Below are 21,558 nucleotides of genomic sequence, written 5' to 3'. Positions count from 1 at the left end.
AGAAGAAAAAAAAAAAAAAAAAAAAAAAAAAAAAAAAGCCCAGGTGTACAGGTGCAATGTGTCACTCAGGGGGCTTCTTGAAAAATGACTGACACACCCTCAAGCCCTGATCACACCCAGCATCCGGGGAACTTGTGAGTGGTTTGAGTTCAAATTGTGATGCCTAAGCACAGATAATCAGGCAGATGAAGAAGTCTTCCACCATAAAAGACAGTACTAAAACACAACAAAATGAGAAACTGGAGAAAGAAGAAGAACTTCAGAAAACCAGTGACAATTCAAGGAAGAGATAGATAGATAGATAGATAGATAGATAGATAGATAGATAGATAGATAGTTAGACAGACAGACAGTCAGTAGGTGTGTGTGTATGTGTGTGTGTTTTAAGCTAGGATCTTTCTATGTCCTGGCTCTCCTGGAACTTGCTATGTAGATCAGGTTGGTTTTGAACTCACAGAGATCTTCCTACTTCTGCTTTTTCAAGTGCTGAGATTCAAGGTGTGTGCCCAGTCTCAAAAATGTTTCTAATTGAACTTTTTACTTTGAAAATTGTACTTGAAGCTGTAAAAACAAGTTAAAGATCTTTCTACTATAAATCTCCCCAACTTCTCGTAGGAACTGTTACTGGGTAAATTTTTTTTTGTTCTGTTTTTCGAGACAGGGTTTCTCTATGGTTTTGGAGCCTGTCCTGGAACTAGCTCTTGTAGACCAGGCTGGTCTCGAACTCACAGAGATCCGCCTGCCTCTGCCTCCCGAGTGCTGGGATTAAAGGCGTGCGCCACCACCGCCCGGCTACTGGGTAAATTTTTGTGTTCTCCCTACATTCACACGTTGAAATGTAATCAGATCCTGGTGGCTTGGGAGATAAGGGATGTCATTCAACAAGATGAGCACACATGTCTCTCCAGCACAGAGAGAGCACCGATAGACCAAAGGAACAATTGCCCCAGAGTCTGGCTTGGAGAACCAATGGCCTGATTAGGATGGATTTCCCACAGGACATGGGTGACGACATAACTAGGCTCACCCAGGAATGGGTGACGACTCATGGAATGGAAGGTGAATCCATGTAGGTTCCTATGCAGCTTCTGCCAGAGTCTTTTCTTCCGCAGAACCGTGTCCTGCATGGTATAACGCCGGGGAACAGCCTTGTGGGTGAATTTTGTCCATGTCCCGAGTCTTCTCTCCTGGTGGACCTGATTGAGTCGGGAGGAAGAAGCTACATGATGCTCCACCTCTTCTTCCAGCTCTTCCATTTTTTTTCCTGCCCTCCTTGCTCTTCTCTGAGCCTGGGAGGGAGCTATAGGGATGTCTGATTATTTTCTTGCATTTATGGCCGTTGCCTGCAAGTCACTCAGGCCATGGAACACGGTGGTAGCCGATCAAATGCACTAAGACAGAGGACCTTTGCTAGACCATGGTGTAATGCAGTAGAATGTCAATGCCCCTCGGAAAGAGGCACAGGATGGGGAACTTAAAAACTGTAACACAAATTTGCGAAACAGGATTCGAATGTTGTTTTTGAAAGGTGCAACAGAGAGCAGGGAAAGTGTCTTAGATTGATGGCTTGTGGCGTACGTATTTTCCTTAGCTGACCAGGTCAGCTTCTTTTATTCAATGAGCTTCCTCAAATACTGGCTCACCTTCTTCTCACTAAAGAGCATAATTCTGCTTTCTTTGCCCTGAGTCTGGAGGGAGCGCTGTCATAGATAGCAAAGGTTTTCATTTCTAAATTCTGTGTGTGTGTGTGTATCTGTGTGTGTGTGTGTGTGTGTATCTGTGTGCGTGTGTGTGCCTGTGCACGTGTGCATGAGTACAGGTGCCTACAGAAACAGATGTCAAATTCTCTAGAGCTGGAGTTTCAGGTAGTTGTGAGCCATCTGATACTGGTGCTACGAACTTAACTCAGGTCCTCTTTAAGAGCAGTACACGTCTTAACCACTGAGCCATCTCTCCAGCCTCCACTGAGGACTTTGTCTTTTGGATCTTAGATGGCAAACTCTTCTACATCAAGGGAATCACAAAAATTCTCAATATCTTGGTATGTTGAACCACCAAGGATGACTTCTTAAAAAAACATGTTTTGAGACATGCAGAAACTTTTTAACAAGTCCCATTGTTACCCAGGCCCCAGTAGTAATGAACCCAGCTCAGCCTCCTGAGCCCTGTCCAATACGGTTACCCTGAGGACAGTCCCTGTTCCTCTAGGACCCCATACACATATCCCACATGAGGGATGGCCAAGGAATACGAAGCTGAAGCCATGCAAAGGACCTCCAAGAAGATGTAAGCCACACAGTCCCGTGCTGGACTGTAGTATGGTGAGAGGAAAGGGTTTGCTTTCCCGCACACTGGCAGCTGTTAGAAGGGCCTTGCAAACGTTCATCAGAAGGTAAGAATAAGTGAGTAGCAGCACAGGCTTGCCTAGAAGTGAGCGTGAACTGTGGGGGAGACTGAGGTCCTGCAGGCATGGCGGCCGTGAAGATAAAAACAGGTGTTCCAGCTTACACAGGGAGCAGCTGAGCTTAGAGTCGACCCTGCTGTTGGGAGGGAGGATGCTGAGAGCAAAAGCCAGAAAGGATGGGCAAAACCACAGCTCATGTCTCCACAGTCTACAAAGCAAGGTCGCCTAAAACCATTACATGAAACTGGAAGATGTTGTTGGAGCATCATCTAAATCAGAGTTGCTGTCATGGATGCTGTCACTGGATTTGCCATCGGTTAAGGAGGTCACAGGAAAAGTGTTCAGCGCTGTCCCAGAGATGCTTATGAAGTATGGTTGGAGCCTGGGAAGGTGGAGAATTAGTTCTTGTGAGAGATGCAGGAAAGGAGCCAGAGAGAGGTGCGTCTGGGTTTCTAGGTTGGATTCCTAACAAAAGTTATTTAAGGAAGCAGGAGCTCTTACCGAAGATTCATGTTTAGTTGAGTGGACGGTATATGTAGAAACTGTGAATTCCTCAGATAGCTGTTGGTTCTTGGGTGACAGGGACTCTGATTACAGAGGTGTGGGATATGGAGGTGACCTTTCCAGCCTCACGTGGAATGCTGGGGGAGTTGCACACAGTGTGCAGAGCTTTATTCTCTATGGTTTCTGTGTGCAGGATTTTGTGCAGCTTCTCAGAGTCAGAGCTTTAAGCTATGGGCACGAGGTGGCCATTCAGTATATGATAAGGAAGGAGCATGGCCGCATCCCCTTTCAGAACGGCCTCCCAGGCTGCTGTGTGAACGGAGACAGGAGCAGAGAGCACACGAATGTGGAGAATGGGAAGAGACATTATGGGATCCAGCAGCTCATAGATTGCAACAGGCTAGAGGGGGAAGAATAGGGGAGACAGAGACAGGACAAGACGGTGGGGAGACCCCTTGCCCTCACTCAGTCACTATATCTGTTCCCCTTGTCCTTCCAGCTCCTGTTTGCTCTGCAGCCCTAACAATTCCAGTTTCTTTCTTCACCTACTCAACTACCTCATTTCCTTTTCACCATCTTCCATCTCTTCATCTGTCTCCATTTCTATTACTCAGCAACTTCCTTTCTCTCTAGCCTATAATTTTATGACTGCTAAATTCAGTGTGCTTCCAGAAGAGCTCTCCGAGCCCCGTTCCAGCAGGGGTCACCATCTATGTCTTAATTTCATAAACCTCTCCACCCCTCTCACTCTTGCCTGCATATTTGCCCCATGGAACCTCACCAAATGAAGAGGCCTCTGTGCTGAGGAGTGGGAAGTAGCTCAACATCCCTGGGTTCCAACTGTGTCCAGTGATTTCTCGGCGCGTGTACTGCCTAGTTTTATGTCAACCTGACACAAGCTTGTGTCATCCAAAAAGAGGGAACCTCGAGTGAGAAAATGCCTTCATAAGATCTGGCTGCAGGACATTTTCTTAATTAGTGATTGCTGGACATGGGTCCAGCCCCTTGTGTGTGGTGCCATTCCTGGGCTGTTGGTCCTAGACTCTAGAAGGAAATGGACTGAGCAAGCCATGGGGAGCACCCAGCAAGGACCACTTCTCCATGGCCCTAGCATCTGCTCCTGCCTCCAGGTTCCTGCCCTGCTTGAGTTTCTGCCCTCACTGCTTTTGATGATGAACTGTGAATGAAATAAACCCTTTCCTCCCCAAGTTGCTTTTGGTCGCTGTGTTCCATCACAGCAGGAAACTGCACACACTGTAACTATTTGTTCACCCATCCACAGCTCCACATTAAGTGCTTTCTATTATCAGGTCCTGGGCGATGCTGGGGATAGAGAAATTTGTAAGCCAATCCCTTGTTTCCAGGACCCTGTCACTGAGGTGAGGAGGAAGCACTGCAACTGAAGGCTCCATTAGCACTGATGTGTTAAATGTATCAGGACTGATACAAGAATTGAGGAAGGGAGTCGGGAGGATGAAGGGACCAGGACACTGAGCTGTATATGGTCTGCTTCCAGGCATGGCTCCAGGGATTTCATGTGTGCCTTTCTGTTTATTCCACAGAAAATGAGAAAAGGAAATATTATGTTGTCGTTGTTCCCTCTTCACTGGTGTGTCAGGTGGGATCCTAATAAAACAAGTCACCCATCTCAAGGAAAATGAAACCTGAAACTCACCTGAGAGCGTCTTGCTAAGTGTCTTCCCGCTGCTATGCAGATTTGGACAGGCAGGTCATAGACTCTACTGCTATGCAGATTTGGACAGGCAGGTCATAGACTCTACTGCTATGCAGATTTGGACAGGCAGGTCATAGACTCGACCGCATGGCTTTAAGGTACTCCATGAGCTTGGCATGGTACCGCACAACTGTCGTCTTAGTGTCGGAGAGGCTGAGATCGGAGGAGCTCGAGTTACGTGGCAGTCTGAGATACACAGTGAGACCTTGTCCCAGGGAACCAAGCAAACAAATGCAAAACTGAAACACCATCTCCTGGATGTGTGTAGCGACACTCACAGACTTTTCAGAGACAAGCCAGCTGGTGGTATCCTGTTTGTCACATGAGGGCATGCATCACATGGACATAACAGCTCAGACTGAGCGCCTGCATCTGTATCTATCAGCCATTCCCTTTGAGTGTACGCGCAAGACACCATGGAACCAGGGAACCTCACATGGGTGTCAGAGTTCATCTTCCTGGGACTCTCACAGACTCATGAACTTCAGTTCTTCCTGTTTCTGGTGTTCTTGTTCGTCTACAGCACGACTGTGATGGGAAACCTCCTCATCATAGCCACGGTGACCTCGGATGCCAGGCTCCACACACCTATGTACTTCCTGCTCTGCAATCTGGCGGTCATAGACCTCTGCTTCTCCTCAGTCACTGCCCCCAAGATGCTGATGGACTTCCTCTCTGAAAAGAAGACCATCTCCTACCGAGGCTGCATGACCCAGGTCTTCTTCTTCCACTTCCTGGGCGGGGCCATGGTCTTCTTCCTCTCAGTGATGGCCTATGATCGCCTTGTGGCTATCTCCCGGCCCCTGCACTATGTCACCATCATGAACACCCAGCACTGTATGGTACTGGTGGTTGCTGCATGGATAGGAGGCTTTGCTCATTCCATTGTCCAGCTGTCTCTGATGCTCCCACTGCCCTTCTGTGGCCCCAATGTGCTGGATAACTTCTATTGTGATGTCCCCCAAGTGCTGAGACTCGCCTGCACAGACACCTCCCTCCTGGAGCTGCTCATGATCTCCAACAGTGGGATGTTGGATGTCATCTGGTTCCTTCTGCTTCTGATCTCCTACTTGGTCATCCTGGTGATGCTGAGGTCCCACTCAGGAGAGGCGAGGAGGAAAGTGGCTTCCACCTGCACCACCCACATCATTGTTGTGTCTATGATCTTCATTCCAAGCATTTACCTGTATGCCCGGCCCTTCACCCCCTTCCCCATGGACAAGGCTGTGTCTGTCAGTCACACGGTCATGACTCCCATGCTCAACCCTATGATCTATACCCTCAGGAACCAGGAGATGCAGGCAGCGCTGAAGAAACTTGCGAAGCGCCTTGCAATTTGCAACAGGGAGTGAGATTCAAACATGATGACCTCACATCAGAAATCTCTGTACTTGTGTTATCCCAAGAGAAAGGTAAAGGAAAGTCCTTACCTACAATAAATCAGATTGCCCCAATATTTCTTGATGACCTCCTCACACTCTGTTGCATTCCTTCTTGTAAAACTGACAGTGGCTATAAAGTTACATTAAGCGATGTTGGGCCAGTGAGAGGGCTTATCAGGTGAAGGCAATTGCTGGAAAATCTGATCAACCCATATAATGGAAGGAGAAGGCTGACTCTTGAAAGTTTTCCTCAATCTCTGTATGCACACAATGGTGTGTGTTGTGTGTGTGTATGTGTGTGTGTGTGTGTGTGCATGTGAGCCCACATGTGCAAGCCTGGGTGTGTGCACTAACACAAATGTAAATGGTAAAAATATGTAATGAAATTTAAAAAGTAAAAATTAAACAATTTCAAATAAGACAATTCAGAACATGGAGGCAATTCTCTCAGGGTTAACAGCGACTAAGACATATTCTTCTCAATTCCCAGGCTGTCTGCTTCTCTTGAAGACCCTCTTGCCCTTCAGAACTTGGTCAGCAAATATTACCTCATGTGAATCTCTAATATTATCAGTGTTTCTTCTGCTTTGGGTCCCCAAGTAAGAGCTCTCAGAGAGCATTGCTTTGAGACTTACAGAAACTTTTTTTTTTTTTTAACAAGTCCCATATTGCTGCTCAGGCCTCGGTAGGAATGAGTCGAGCCCTGCCTCCTGAGCCCTGTCCAATAGGTTTCCCCTGGGATATTCCCTGTTCCTCTAGGGTCCCACACATGTAGCTCACTTGAGGGATGGCCAAGGACTGGAAAGCTGAAGCCTCAGCAAAGAACTTCCAAAAAGATGGAAAGCCATGGACTGCCATGCTGGGTTGAAGTCAAGGTGAGAGAAAGGGGTTTGCTCTCCGGCACACCGGTCAGCTGTTGGAAGAACCTTGCGAATGCCTGCCAGTACGTGGGACTAAATGAGTGACAGACCTGAGAACCAATCTAAGTGCCGGGAGAGACTGCCGGGAGCAGAGTCTGCCGGTCCAGCTGGTGTGGATGATGTGAGGTGGATATCAGATACCCAGGTGAGAACTGAGAACTGAGAGCATAGAACTGGCCCTAAGAGTCAGTGGGAGGAGGCTGAAAACCAAACATATTTTTTCGGGGAGATCAGATCCAAATTCTCTGCAGAGTCGCACATAGCAAGCTCACATTGTTGATTGCTAATTCACTAAGTTAGCTAACGGCTGACACAACTTCTGAGTCAGAGTTGCTCGGGTTGCTGCTAGGTTTACAATGTTACAGGATTTAAAATGTCCTTAATAGAGGCAGCAGGAAAAATTCTCAGTGCCTTGATGGAGTTGTTTGTAAACTGCTTTGGGAAATCTAAAGATGAAGAATTTATTCTCTCACAGAGGTATTTTTTTTAAAAACAGGAATTACTATTAATGATATGGAAATAACCAGAAGACAGCACCTGCAGAAACTGTACATTCTTCAGACAGCAAAGGGGTCCTTAGCGACATGATCACAAAGGTGAATGAGGGTGGCATCTATAGTCTTGTAAGAAATACTGAAAGGGCATCACGTGTGTGTGTGTGTGTGTGTGTGTGTGTGTGTGTGTGTGTGTGTGTGTGTAAACATGCTGTTCTGGCCCAGTTCTCTGCACAGAGCATCGTGCACAGCCTCTACGAGCTGGAGGTTTAAGCTGTGGGCACTAGACAGTCACCGAAGACTGGAATGAGAAACCACGGTCACATCCTATCCAGGAAGGTCTCGCCACCCAGAAGGCGTCTGTGTGAAACGGGGTCGGGAAATGAGAAGTGAATGGTCTCCAGAGCTAATAGATGGCAGTCGGCCAGAGAGGAGAGATTAGAAAAGACTGAGACGGAGCAGCTGCGCTAGGAGCCCTCGCCTGGTTGGTCTCTCTGTCTCTGTCTCCATCTCTGACATCTATGCACCAGCTCGTCTAACTGTGTCTACCTCGCCCACTCTTTCTGCCACTTTCCAATCTTTTTCCTGACCTCTAACTTGTCTCCCTTCTTTGTAATCTTACTTCATCCATTCCCATTTCTTTGCATCCAACTCCTCCCTTTTTCTCAGATTTTATAGCATGTTATAAAACTGATATCCTTTCAGAGGAGCTTCAAGTCTCCCTTCCAACACTGCATAACTACTTGGACCTCTCGATCTCCATTTCACTATCGCCTACACACCTGCCCAGTGGAGCATCACCAAGCAGAAGGCTCCTGTGTTGGGGAGGAGAAGCAACTCCATATCAAATATTCAGTTGTGTCCAGGAGTTCCTCCACAGTGACCCAAGTGTTCTATAATTATTCACCCACCCTGTAAGCAGCATCAGCTCCTGAATAAATACTGCATATGATCAGGAAGCCCTCCGCTGGGAACAAATGAATTTTGAGATCCAAATCTACTATATCAGGATCTTGTGACTTGTACAGTAAAAACATAGACACAGAAAAGCCTGCTAATCACAAGCACAAAAATCTAAAGACTAGGGTGGGAGTGAGAATCACGCTGAGATGCCCAGAGGGTAAGGGTTATGGCTTATCTCAGGCACCACTCGGAGGGATTTCAAATGTGTCGTCCTATTCAAACTAAGAGAAAACTCAGGACAGAAAGCCTTTCTTATTCCCAGCTGCACACTCAGAGCTGAGTTCCCAAGGAAGTAAGTTAGTTACTTCTGCTTAACTCTGGGGGAAAAGAATATCTTAAATTTATCCTAGAGGGTCTCACTCTAAGGGTCTTTCCATTACTATAGTGATCTTGGGAGAGAAAATTGCATATTCTTCTGGACGGCTTTAAGATAACTCATGAATGTATATTCTAGCACCTACTTGTCAATTTCTCAGAGACAAGGTAGGTGGTATCATACTCTTCACATGAAGATTTGCATCTTATGGACTTGAACAACTCAATCCGAGTCCTTGCATACTGAAAGGGCAAGGAGTCACTTCATGTATTCGTATCTGTCAGCCGTTCCCTTTAAGCTTACACACAGGACACCATGGACCCAGGGAACCTCACATGGGTGTCAGAGTTCATCTTCCTGGGGTTATCAGAGAGCTGTGAGCTTCAGTTCTTCCTGTTTCTGGTGTTCTTGTTCGTCTACAGCACGACTGTGGTGGGAAACCTCCTCATTATAGTCACGGTGACCTTGGATGCCAGGCTCCACACACCTATGTACTTCCTGCTCCGCAATCTCGCTGTCTTAGATCTCTGCTTCTCCTCAGTCACCTGCCCAAAGATGCTGGTGGACTTCCTCTCTGAAAAGAAGACCATCTCCTACCAAGGCTGCATGACCCAGCTCTTTTTCTTCCACTTCCTGGGCGGGGCCATGGTCTTCTTCCTCTCAGTGATGGCCTATGATCGCCTTGTGGCTATCTCCCGGCCCCTGCACTATGTCACCATCATGAACACCCAGCACTGTATGGTACTGGTGGTTACTGCATGGATTGTGGGCTTTGTCCATTCCATTGTCCAGCTGTCTCTGATGCTCCCACTGCCCTTCTGTGGCCCCAATGTGCTGGATAACTTCTATTGTGATGTTCCCCAAGTGCTGAGACTCGCCTGCACAGACACCTCCCTCCTGGAGCTGCTCATGATCTTCAACAGTGGGATGCTGGATGTCATCTGGTTCCTTCTGCTTCTGATCTCCTACTTGGTCATCCTGGTGATGCTGAGGTCCCACTCAGGAGAGGCTAGGAGGAAAGTGGCTTCCACCTGCACCACCCACATCATTGTTGTGTCTATGATCTTCATTCCAAGCATTTACCTGTATGCCCGGCCCTTCACCCCCTTCCCCATGGACAAGGCTGTGTCTATCAGTCACACGGTCATGACTCCTATGCTCAACCCCATGATCTACACCCTCAGGAACCAGGAGATGCAGGCAGCATTGAAGAGATTAGGGATGCACCTGCTGGTTTGTATAAAAGAGTGACTATTGGTAAGGTCCTTGCTTTGTGGCCTGTCCTTCTTGGAAGAGTACATCCTCTCTGTTCATAGCTTACTTATGTTTGTGTGGTCTCTCTTTGTAAAGGATCTGCTCTGAAATTTAGTAAATGCTATGGTTTGAGTCTGAACTGTTTCGGACCAGCTCAGCTGTGTGGATACTTGGACCTAAGCTGGTAATGGAGGTAACTGTTTTGAGAGGTTATCGAGCCTTTGAATATGGACCTAGCTGTGTGACATGTGTTTTTGGTGTAGACCACGAAGACTATATAATAGCCCCACTTCCAGAGCTCTCTGATTCTGCTGCACCAATACAGTGCTATCAGCTACTTTGGGTTCCTGACACCTCACCGTCCTGCGAACATGGAACAAGCTTCCTCACCCACCGCACTGTCCCCCCAAGATTGGACTCTGTGTTCTGAAATTGTGAGCCTATCAAAACCTCTTATCCTTTAAATTGCTTCAGTCCCAAGAACCCAACTTAGTTTTTGATGAAAAATGGAAGTTCTGTCTTTGTGGTTAAAGTTTGTGACCAAGAATTCTAACACTCCCACAGTGACAAAAAAATGTTTGCTTGTCCCAGATCAGCCATAACTCTTTGTCCTTACTCTGGTTGATGGACACCTCTCTTCTGTGTTGATGGCATCTCCTCTAGAAGAGCATGTCTGTGTATCACCCATCTTCTAAACAGTCCTTTTGCTCCGAGACCAGAGCATGGGGGCTGGGGATACACGATTTGCACTCCTAGTCCTTTTAGGAGCTCTGATCTTTCACATCAAACTAGTGCCCGTGAATGTGGATGGTCCCCAACATGTCCTACCTCAGCTCTCTCACCAAACAACACTCTCAATAATGTCACAGAACTGTCAAGATCTAGAGTGTACAAGAGGACACCGTGAAGACATAGAACCAGGAAGTGTTGCTGCTATTATCACCATTGGCATTTTTCTTCTGTCAGTTGAATCATGAGCTGAAGTGGCCAGGAGTTCCTCTGTGATATAAAGGAGACACAAAGAGGATGGGGACACAGTGATGGTGGCTGTGCACCATGCCTGGGTGGTGAAACCCGTAAGAAGCAGGATCATGTCTGGCGAGAGTCTGGCTAATTGCTCTTGTCTCGCATCCATGCCTGTTTCCAGAGGCAACAGTTTCTTGCAAATTGTGAACAGAATACCCATTAATTTGTTCGATAATTATTTTTCTGTCATTCTCTTTTACAAATTTGCATTTGGGGCTTGATGCATTATTTTGATCCATAGGATACACTGTATTCTATTTGCTCTATAGGATACACCATGTGCTATTTTGACCCATAGGATACACGATTTGACCCATAGAATGCACTATGTGCTATTTTGATCTGTAGGATAACACTGTGTACTATTTTGATCCATAGGATTCACTGTGTGCTGTTTTGACCCATAGGATATACTGTGTGCTCTTTTGTTGATTCTTGCTTCATTGATCTCTTTCTAGCTCTTCTTCCTTCTTCCTCCCACTTCCTTTTGATGGTCCTCAAAGCCATCTTTACAGTGATCTAGAGCTATTTCTTTTCCAGCTCACTGTGTGCTCTGCTTCCCTTTATCATACATCTATTCTCTCTTTCCTCCACATCAGTGTGGAAGGGTGTCAGGCTAAAGAGAAGAAACAGGCTATGGTTTACATTGCAAAGGAGGCTGCATCCCAGACAAGTCCAAACTGAAAGTTTTGTGGTTTTTGTTTTTGTTTAAGGATCTGTGGGCTAGGAAGAAGGCTCAGTCTACTGAAGATCCAAGTTCAACCCTCAGAACACAGGGAAACAGCCAGGTGTGGTGTCATGCATCTGTGGGACCAGTGAAGGAGAGGCAGAGACAGGGGACCTCTGAGCCTTGCTGGCCTGCCAGGCTAACCAAAGTGGTAAGCTTCAATGTGATGAGAGAATTGTCCTAAAAAATTAAAATAAAATAAGTGGAGAGTAATTGAGGAAGACACATTGAACTCTGGCCTCTGTATACATTTGCATTAGCATATATACCCATGTATTTATGCACACACATGAACATGAATACACACACATGCCACAAAAGAAACAAAAAGGATTGAAAGTTCTCCTAGGTGTAAAATATAGTCTATGGTGGGACTAAGGAACCATAGAGATGATCCCACATCGCTCCCTTCCTTTGTTCCTTCACCCTTCTGTACTTGTGTAACCATCTTGCATGTGACAAAAATGGGAGTCATTGTTCCAAATTGTGACATTTGGTTTTTACTTTCTGTGACTGCCTAATTCAGTCTATCAGGCTTCTAATGATATCAGGATCATTTGATTGGGTGAGTGTTTTAGTTCGGGTCAACATTGCTTTGATGGAGCCCCATGATCAAAAGCAACTTGGGGAGGAAAGGGTTTATTTGGCTTCCACTTCCACATTGTAGTCCATTACTGAAGGAAGAATGTCAGGACAGCAACTTAAGCAGGACAGGAACCTGGAGGCAGGTGCTGATGCAGAGGTCGTGGAGGAAGGCTGCCTACTGGCTTTCTCTTCATGACTTGTTCAGCTTGCTTTCTTATGGAACCTAGGACCACCCACCTAGGAGTGGCACCACTCACAACGGGTTGGGCTTTCCCCCATCAATTTACTAATTTAAAAAAATGCCTCACAGGCTTGCCTGCAGGCCAATTATATGAAGACATTTTCTCCATTAAGGTTTCATGCTCTCTGATGACTATAGCTTGTGTCATGTTGAAATAGAAGTATCCAGCACAATGAGGTTGGGCATGTGCCCCACTTGCTGGGGAATATTTAGGTACTTGTAATATAAGTATCATCATATTGTCCCCCTTCAGCAAGGGTTGTTCCAAGAGAGTGATGATGGAAGTGGGTTGGTATCTCCAATATTGTTTACCACAAAAGCAATAAGACTAGCATGGCTTAATTGGCACCATCCAGTCCATCCATTCTGACTCTTTCAGGGGCCCCAGGCAAGTGTCTGAATTCCTAAAGCCCCAGGCAGTCATGATTTTAGGTATTTGGAGATGCTAAGATGCAAAAATGCATCACTGTGGGTCTTTTCTTATGAAGGAAATGTCTGTGCACCTGCATGCATGTGTGTGCATATGTGTGTATGTCTGTGCATATGTGTGTATGTGGGTGCAATATTTTCTTATGGAAGTGTATGTGGGTACAATATTTTCTTATGGAAGTGTATGTGGGTACAATGATTTTCTATGGAGGCTGTGTCTGTGCTCCTACATGCACGTGTGTGCATATGTGTGTATGTGTGTGCATATGTGTGTATGTGGGTGCATATGTGTGTATGTGTGTGCATATGTGTGTATGTGGGTGCAATATGTGTGGAGGCCAGAGATCAACCCTGGATATTTTGCCTTAGACACTGTCAATCTTGCTGTAATTTTTTTTTATGAATTATGAATCTCTGTATGTTTGTGCATGTGGGCACAGTACCAATGGAGGCCAGTAGAGGGCTTAAGCTTCCTGGACTTGGAGATGGTTGTGAATTGTCTGGTGTGGATGCTAGGGGCTTCCCTGCCTTGTTTTTTGAGACAAACTCTCTCACTGGGCCCTGGGGCTTGCTGATCAGGCTAGGCTATCATACCCTAGGGATAGTCCAGGCTTTGCCTCTTCTGGCTTAAAAAAAACAAAACAAAACAATGCATTTGTAGTAAGGCATGATGGGGCACACCTTTAACAGCAGCACTTGGGAGGCAGAGGTAGGTGGATCTCTGTGAGTTTAAAGCCAGTTTGGCCTACAGAGTGAGTTCTGGGATAGCCAGGGATTTGTAGAGAGACCCTGTTTCCAAAACAAGTGAGTGCCTGCACATATGTGTGCGCCACTGGTGTGCTTGGGACTCACAGTAGTCAGAAGAGGGCATCAGGTTCCTTGGGATTGTAATTACAAGTGGCCGTGAGCCGCTCATTGTTGGTGTGGGTACAGTTGCCCTTAACTGAGAAGCCACTTGTCCAGCCCTCGATACCTTGTTTCTTAAGCGTATCCTAGGGATCAAACTTGGATCCTCATGTTTGAGCAGCAAGCATTTTATCAACCGAGTTTTCTTGCCCTATGCTGGTTCTCTATTAAATGCATGTGAGCCCAGGGTGATGTGGGATTCACCTCTGTATGCTGTGAGTATTTTTTATTACCATTGGTTAATAAAGAAGCTGCTTTGGTCTATGGCAGGTCAGAATAGAACTAGGCAGGGAAACTAAGTTAGGGAGAAAGAAGGCAAAGTCAGAGACTTGCCATGTAGCTGCCGAAGGAGAAGGATGCCATAATCTTACTGGTAGGCCACAGCCTCGTGGTGATATACAGATTGATAGAAATGGATGAATTTAGGTGTAAGAGCTAGTTAGGAATACTCCTAAGCTATTGACCGAACAGTGTTGTAATTACTATAGTTTCTGTGTGATTATTTGGGTCCAGGTGTCTGGGAAACAAATGAGGAGTCTCTGTTTACACAGGAGAGTTAAAGAAGGATGCAGGTTTCCCTCCCAGGTTCCCACTAACCCCTGTTCCAGGCTCTTTTATCCCCACCAGCTGAGCAGTCAGCCCACAGGAGACAGTGCAGGGCCAGCTCCAGGCCAGCTGCAGAGTTAGTTCTGAGACTTTCTGCCTCTTTCTGACTGGACTAGCAGTTCCGAGATGTCAAGTTCCTGCTCAGAGCCACACAGGCGGTGCAGGGATATAGTGGAGAGGGGGTCATAGTGTTGGACTTCCAAGCCAACCCTCCAGTGCTCTAAGTTGCATTTTCAGAACTTGCTAAGTAAAAGCAGAGACCTCAGAGCCACCTCTTTCAAGAGTACATGGAACACACACACACACACACACACACACACACACACACACACACACTCCTCGCCTCTAGTACAGAGCAGAGCTACTACGGTTTAAGCAAGCCCCTTTTTCATACACATCTTAGTGTTTTGAGACACTAGGGTAATCAATCCCCTTTCCAAAGATTCCCTGGGGTCAAGGGTGAGTCTGCCAAGTTCAGAACCTTGCTGTGTCCCTTGTCTTACCAGGACAGTTGAAGCAGAGGCGATAAAGAGATCTAATCAGAGCTGTGGCCAGCAGTTCCACCATGGCGGGTAGGCGGTTCTTGTGAAAGTGGTTGCAGAAGCCTGAGGTTTCAGACTGCCCAGGGAGGATGGCATAAGGGACCTGAGAAGGAAGCTGTCCTTATGGGGTAGGGCCTGGATGCTGGTTGGCAAGGCTTGCTCTGCTACGGCATCCATTGACCCACAACTAGTCTGGTTCAGGGAGAATAATGGCCCTTACCAAAGGTACCTGAAATGTACAGGCACAAATCCATCTCCTGACCCAGCAGCCATGGCAGGCACGGTCACAGCAATCACATGAGTTCCATAAATCCTCTTCAGGCCTTCCAGGCATGCTTTCGAATGAGGCGGCTGTGAACAACAGTTTTTTCTGTATGGCTCTCACAGACCTATAGGGAACAGGAGGAGCAGAATCAACTCATTAGTGCATCGGGAAGCTAGGAAAGGAGTTGTGAGATTAAGGACTGGATGGCCTAAGCTTGCTGAGTCACGGCTGGGGGTGCAGAGGACAAGGATTCCCTATGGATAGAAGGGACCTGGGCACTCAGTGAGAGACAGCCAAGCTGAAGCCAAGAGCCCTCACAGTTTCTGACTCCTGTTTGGAAGAGAGTAGCATCTGCCAGGAAGCTGAAAGCCAGAAGAATAGCAGGTTAACCCTGCAAGCGGGGCAGGAGTCAGATTGTGTGACACCCCTCCCCCGTGGGCCTCTTTGTGTAGGAGCTGCTGGGGGTTAGAAGGAGACAACAGGAGAGATCAGATGCTGACATCAGCTACTGGAACCAGCTCCTTTGTGGTCTCATATTCTCACAGCCTGAGAATGGGGGTGTGGTAGCAGGGAGTACAGGCAAGTAGCTGAGTGGCTGGCTGGTCAGAGCCCCACTTTCTGAGCACTCCAAGAAGCCTTGTAATCTCCTGTGACCCAAATGTAGTGCCCTTTCCCTCGGCCTCCTCCTTCTCTAACCCCTCTCCCCCAACTCTCCCTCCTCTTCTTCATCTTTTCCCTCAGTGCTGGGCATGGAACACAGCCTTGAGTATCATTCCTGCCCTAAGTGTGGTCCTCCTGATGGGTCCTGAGTGGGGCAGCCTCAACTTTTTATTTTGGCCATTTTCCTTTCAAAGAAGAGCTTGCCCTTGAGACTCCCCAGCCTGTGTCCCTGGCAGGCCTAGGAGGAAACCTACCCAGGCTCAGAAGCAGGTTCCAGGCTCCACTTGCTGAGGGAAGAGCTCACAGCAGCCTCAGAGAGAGTCAAGCTTCCCAAACACTCAACCCTGCAGGGTATCCCTACTGGTACCCTCAGCGTGTAGCCACACACTTAGTGGGCTGTCCACCTTCTCTTTCCTTCACGACTCAGATCCTGCCCTCTACCCCGGATCTGTGCCCTAACTGGACCCTGAGAACAAAGAGAATTTGAGAAGTTCCAGCTAGATCAGGGAGGGGATTGTGTTTCTTCTCAGGGTGGATTTAGGGGGTTAAGCGAGGATGCTGCTCCCTTCTGAGATCGGGCCCAGCCCTATGCTGGGTGCTGAATATTCACCAGAAAGATCGTTTGTGGGGTCTCCTCTCCCACCCATCTAGAAGATGGACAAAGTTTAACATGTGCCATGAGAAACGTCATTGTGTGGCGCCCCATAGATCAAAGAGGGGCATCTGAGGTGTATTTGAGGGCAAGCAGGAAATGGCCATTGGAAGGTTTCCTGGAGGACATTGGAGTAAAATGAGTAATTGTGTCAAAAGTTAGCACATAGGACCCAGAGGTGTGGGGGAGGGCATACCAGCTAAGGGCAGATGTGGTGGGTGGTGGGGAGGAATGATGGTGGAGGCTGGAGAGACGCTGCTGGTCTGAGGAGGTGTGGGAACATCTGGGGTTCCTGCTGCTCCAGAGACGAGGTACACGGACTCCTCAGAGCGACTTTTCCCCTAGGACTATGCACCTGTAGGACAACCTGTGAACTGCCCCTTCCCCTCCCCGGGTGCTCAAAGACCAGGGACCCAAAATACGTGTAGTTGTAACGGTGTGTTGTCACTCATGAAGAAGCAGGGCAAGCTGGTCACCCCTGAACAGAAAGTAGGAGGTTCTGCGAACTTGCACAGGTTGAGCACATGGGTTAGGCCACTCACGATCAAACCTGCAATTTGAGAGGTGGAGGCAGGAGGATGAGTTTCAGGCCAGCCCAAGCTTCATGAGATTCTGTCCCAAACACTAAAACCAACTACAAAACTAGCTGTATGTTTATATTTCCTCTTAATTTAAGACACATTAACCTAATTAAAATGCATTAATCCATTGTATTTTACAGTTAGCATGTTTGTATGAGTGTATGCATGTATTTGTTTGTATTTTAGGCTAACCTCAAACTCCCTGTGATGCCGAGGCTGATGAACTCCAGCTACTCCTGCCTCCACCTTCTAAGTGCTGAGATTACAGGCATGTGCCACCATACATCCAGCTAGTGTGTATGTGTGTGTGTATACATGTACATATTTATTTATGTGTGCATGTATGTGTATATACATGTGTATTTGTGTATGTATGTATATATGTGAGCATATGTGTTTATGCATACAGGTGTGTATATATGCATGTGTGTATTTATGTGTTTGTGTATGTATGTGGGTGGGTATACACATATATATTTTACTGGCATGATTATATACACAAAGATCATAAAAGAAAACTTTCATACATTTCTAGCCATTATTATTTGTTTCATTTAATGCGTATCACTCAAATTATTTTAATGTATAGAGGAGGATACTGAAGAAGGTTCTAGTTTCTAATAGACTTGATGACCACTGGACAAAACTTAGCTATAAGGAAAATAAAAGAACCCCAATGATGTCTCATGGGAAAAAGCCCCATGAGAAAAGGCCCACGGGGAAAGGCATGGGGACCCTTGACCCTTGCCTACACTCTTTTTCTGGTCCCTCCCCTCTTTCGGTCCTTTATGATTAGATGGCCTCCTGGAGGGAGCTAGGCAAAAGTGGGGTCTCTGAAAGTGGTCAAAGGGTGGGGATTATAACCAGACAGCATGGTTGGGGCCTACGGACAGGGACCCATAGGAGGGCATCTGAATGAAAGATGAAAGAAGGACTTAGCTTCAGGGTTTAGGGAATCCACACCACAGGCCATGCTCCTCCTTCAGTCTCCTGCATGAACTTTTACCGATCTAGACCCAAGGACCAGCCCTAGCGATGCCTTCAGAACTCATCTTCCGTGAACAAGTTGCAGGGTCCCTGCCCATCTATGACCTCATCATTATACTGAGCAGTCAGTAAGCCCAAATGCTTAAGCTATTCAAATATCACCAATGTAGCAGGTAGGGCTGGGTCTAGAGCTCAGGGTTCTGTCTCTAGCTTATCCCCAAGGCCACTGCAATCCATGGCTATGGCCACTCTCACCTAACTGCCTGCTGCTGAAGAACCAGTGGCCCCCGTGGGGGGAGAGCAGACCACTGTGGTGACCTGGGCGCACTCAGTTCCACTGGCGCATTTCGAGGGGAGGGAAGTTTGGCTGTGCATGTCCTAGTTCAAAGTCTCTTGGGATCACGGTTCTGGCTCACACATTTGGAAACTGAGGTCTACCAGGGTGTCATCAGGGGACCTGGTGGACTTCTGTCCCTCCCTGTAACTTTTTATACCTTGGCACACAGGCTGGGGCCTCTGTTGAAGATGAAGGTTAAGATAGGGGAGGCCCTGTCAACTTGAGCTTGTGAAAGGAGTTGCCAAAGTGAAGTGCCTGTTTCAGGAGCAACTGTTGAGGGGGGTTGGTTGTGGAGGGGGGCACTGCTGTGGGAGGAGGGGTAGGGAAGGCATTGTGCAGGTTGAGGTGGGGCAGGAGCTGAGGAGGCTGGGAAGAATCTCCTGAGGTCTAGAAGGTACAGGGTCTGCACTGACGAAGGAGTGGATGTGGTCTCCTGAAGGGGCCAGGATATGGGTGCAGGGGCAGTGGCTTTGGAGCCCAGTTCAGAGATGAACCCTAGCTTTCCAGGCGCGTGGGGATGGAGTCACCAGGCTCCTCGAGCGAAGGGCCTGCCAGGAGGAAAAGCATGGAGGAATGAAGGAACAGGGGCCAAAGAACTGAGTTGAATTCTCCACTGAGGATGAGGGAATGGGAGTCCACCCAAGATCTCCCTGCCAGTGAAAAGCCAGACTGAGACCCAGGCCAGTGTGGCCTAGTGCAGCCGGCTCTTTTTGTCAAGCCCATAGTAGCACATGGTAAACCCACCATGGCTGTGCATTGAGGAAAGACCAGGGCTCTCCCAGACCCACAGTGGGCCTTGAGCTCTGTGCGGCATGAGTTTTACCCGTGACACCGCGCCGTGACTCCAGGTGTGCCCTGAGACATTTCTCTGGCACCGTGGGGAGGGCTGAGAGCCCTAGAGAGGTAAGGGATGGGAGAGGGAGCTGAATCACTGACCGCTCATTCGGTCTACAGACATGTAACGAATACATGAATGAAGCCTGGTGCTGAGAATGGGGGAGACGACAGTAAGTCCAGATCCCGTTTCGGCCCTTTCCAAACATCTGTCTATTTTAGGGATGTGAATGAGGTCTGGGAATGAGGAGCCACTTCCCCAGGCCACAGTTAACGATGGGGCCAAGCCCTGTCAGTACCGTGGTCATCCATTGTTCACTGGGTGCCATCTCCAACCCCAGCACTGCTTTGGATTGTGCTAGAAATGCATCCGTGGACCCAAGGGTTGAGATGGGTATGGAACAAAGGAGGTGAGGGGAACTAAGAGGGGCGATGTCCCCATCCTGAGGAGGAGTGAAGCAAGGTGTCAATCACACCGCCCCCTTGAACACCAGAGCAAGGTTCTAGAGCTCCGCCTTGGGGGCTGGGCTTCTGGGGGCAAAGACCTGCCCCCTCTACACCACCAGGATGGGATATAAAGTCCTTAGCTCCTTCCAGAGAAGAGTAAGAGGAAAGAAACCATCTCCAGTCCTCTGGGGGGGAGAAAGGAACGGGAGTTGGGAGACTCCCTTGTGGCGTCTGTGGCATTGCTTGCCTGCTCAGCTGCAGCAGGGATTCAGGTTGCATGATGCAGTTGCTACTGGCCCTGGTAGGGGCCCTAGCCACATTCATCCTCACCCAACCCTCTGAGGGCACTGCCCCAGGTAAGAGGCCCTTGGATACCAAGGCAGAAGCTTGTTGTGGAGGGAAAAGCACTTAAAGCTGGGGAGTCCGCAGCTCCCTTGAACACTGAGTCCCCACGCTTTTGAACAGCTTCCCCCAGTCAAGTGGAGAATTCAGTCCTTCGCGACTGCATAGCAGAGGCCAAGTTGCTGGTGGATGCTGCCTATAACTGGACACAGAAGAGGTGGGCCTGGGACTTTACCAGTCTGGGAGGGTCAGTGAGGGCAGATGGGCTCTTGGCAAAATCATCTTATCCAACCTGGCTCTGCTGGGCTGAAGCTCTGTTGGTAGCCTGTACCCCCACTCCTCTCCAGCCTCCTCTTTCTCTATCTCTCTGTGACAGTATCAAGCAGCGCCTTCGCAGTGGCTCTGCCAGCCCCATGGACCTCCTGGCCTACTTCAAGCAGCCAGTAGCAGCCACCAGAAGAGTTGTTCAGGCTGCTGATTACATGCACGTGGCCTTAGGACTGCTAGAAGAGAAGCTGCAGCCCCCGGGATCCAGACCCTTCAATGTTACTGGTAAGGCGTTTCCCCTTGAATCCCCCAAGGCCTGCCCAAGTCAGATGTGAGAGGCGGGTGTAAAGCCTAGGGGATGTTAGAGATGACAAAGGGATGGGACTGAGCACTCCAGGGAAGAACTAGGGCTCTGGACTCAGAGCCCTGCCCCATCCTCCGCAGATGTGCTCACAGAACCGCAGTTGCACCTGCTGTCCCAGGCCAGCGGCTGCGCGCTCCAGGACCAGGTGGAGAAGTGCAGCAACAAGTACCGCACCATCACAGGGAGATGCAACAACAAGTGCGTGTCGGGGTCCTGCCTCTGCTCGCCACCCTCGGGGTCCTGCCTTTGCTAGCCACTCTCTCAAGCCCTGCCCCCCGCCCCAACTCCCACCCATTCGCTGCCACAGGAAGAGACCCTGGCTGGGAGCCTCCAACCAGGCCCTGGCCCGCTGGTTGCCCGCTGAGTATGAAGACAACAGGTCGCTCCCTTTTGGCTGGACCCGCGGCAAGAGGCGCAATGGCTTCCTCCTTCCTCTTGTGAGTTGGAGCGTAGGGCCTGGAAAATGCTTGATGTCTTTGAAAGGCGGAGGGTAAAACGCAGTCCTGAGTCATCAGGCACAAATCTAGGCTGTCCCACTGACCTGCTGAGCGACTTACTTCCTGAGTCTCAGTTTCTCCACCTGCAAGTAGAAAAATCTCAGCTCGTGGGAACGGAAGTGAAGTCCTTGGCATAAACAATGGCATAGACCTTGATCTGTGGCACCTGTGCTACCTATTATGGAATGGAGTGGTTTTGTTGTTTGCATGAGAGATGGGTGTCAAAGACTCTCTCTCTCTCTCTCTCTCTCTCTCTCTCTCTCTCTCTCTCTCTCTCTCTCTCTCTCTCTC

The 21,558-nt window shown here is 48.3% G+C and overlaps 3 protein-coding genes across 3 annotated transcripts in view; all 3 read left to right on the top strand.

Annotated features, from left to right (window-relative positions):
* The first annotated feature begins 5,059 nt into the window (after positions 1–5,059).
* On the top strand, positions 5,060–5,995 carry LOC126510422 (olfactory receptor 4D2-like). The gene has a single exon (XM_050156976.1). The coding sequence runs from the start codon at positions 5,060–5,062 to the stop codon at positions 5,993–5,995; it is 936 nt and encodes a 311-aa protein (XP_050012933.1).
* Positions 5,996–9,033: 3,038 nt separating this feature from the next.
* Positions 9,034–9,969, top strand: LOC126510426 (olfactory receptor 4D2-like). The gene has a single exon (XM_050156984.1). It carries the CDS (start codon positions 9,034–9,036, stop codon positions 9,967–9,969), a length of 936 nt encoding a protein of 311 aa, XP_050012941.1.
* Positions 9,970–20,226: 10,257 nt separating this feature from the next.
* Positions 20,227–21,558, top strand: part of Epx (eosinophil peroxidase) — an 11,353-nt gene continuing 10,021 nt past the window's right edge. Inside the window, exons 1-4 of the mRNA XM_050156932.1 lie at positions 20,227–20,356; positions 20,516–20,691; positions 20,851–20,968; positions 21,078–21,207. Coding sequence (XP_050012889.1) covers positions 20,553–20,691; positions 20,851–20,968; positions 21,078–21,207 — 387 coding nt within the window. The 5' untranslated portion in view covers positions 20,227–20,356; positions 20,516–20,552. The remainder of the gene's footprint in view (positions 20,357–20,515; positions 20,692–20,850; positions 20,969–21,077; positions 21,208–21,558) is intronic.

Source organism: Alexandromys fortis, unplaced genomic scaffold (genome assembly GCF_014885135.2).
Source record: "Alexandromys fortis isolate MF-2015 unplaced genomic scaffold, M_Fortis_MF-2015_v1.1 scaffold_31, whole genome shotgun sequence".
Classification (NCBI taxonomy): domain Eukaryota; kingdom Metazoa; phylum Chordata; class Mammalia; order Rodentia; family Cricetidae; genus Alexandromys; species Alexandromys fortis.
This window is presented reverse-complemented; position numbering and strand designations above follow the sequence as displayed.

What these genes read in the sequence shown, in the direction of transcription:
- LOC126510422 (XM_050156976.1), top strand. Translation starts at nt 5,060, where the DNA reads ATGGAACCAGGGAACCTCACATGGGTGTCAGAGTTCATCTTCCTGGGA.
- LOC126510426 (XM_050156984.1), top strand. Translation starts at nt 9,034, where the DNA reads ATGGACCCAGGGAACCTCACATGGGTGTCAGAGTTCATCTTCCTGGGG.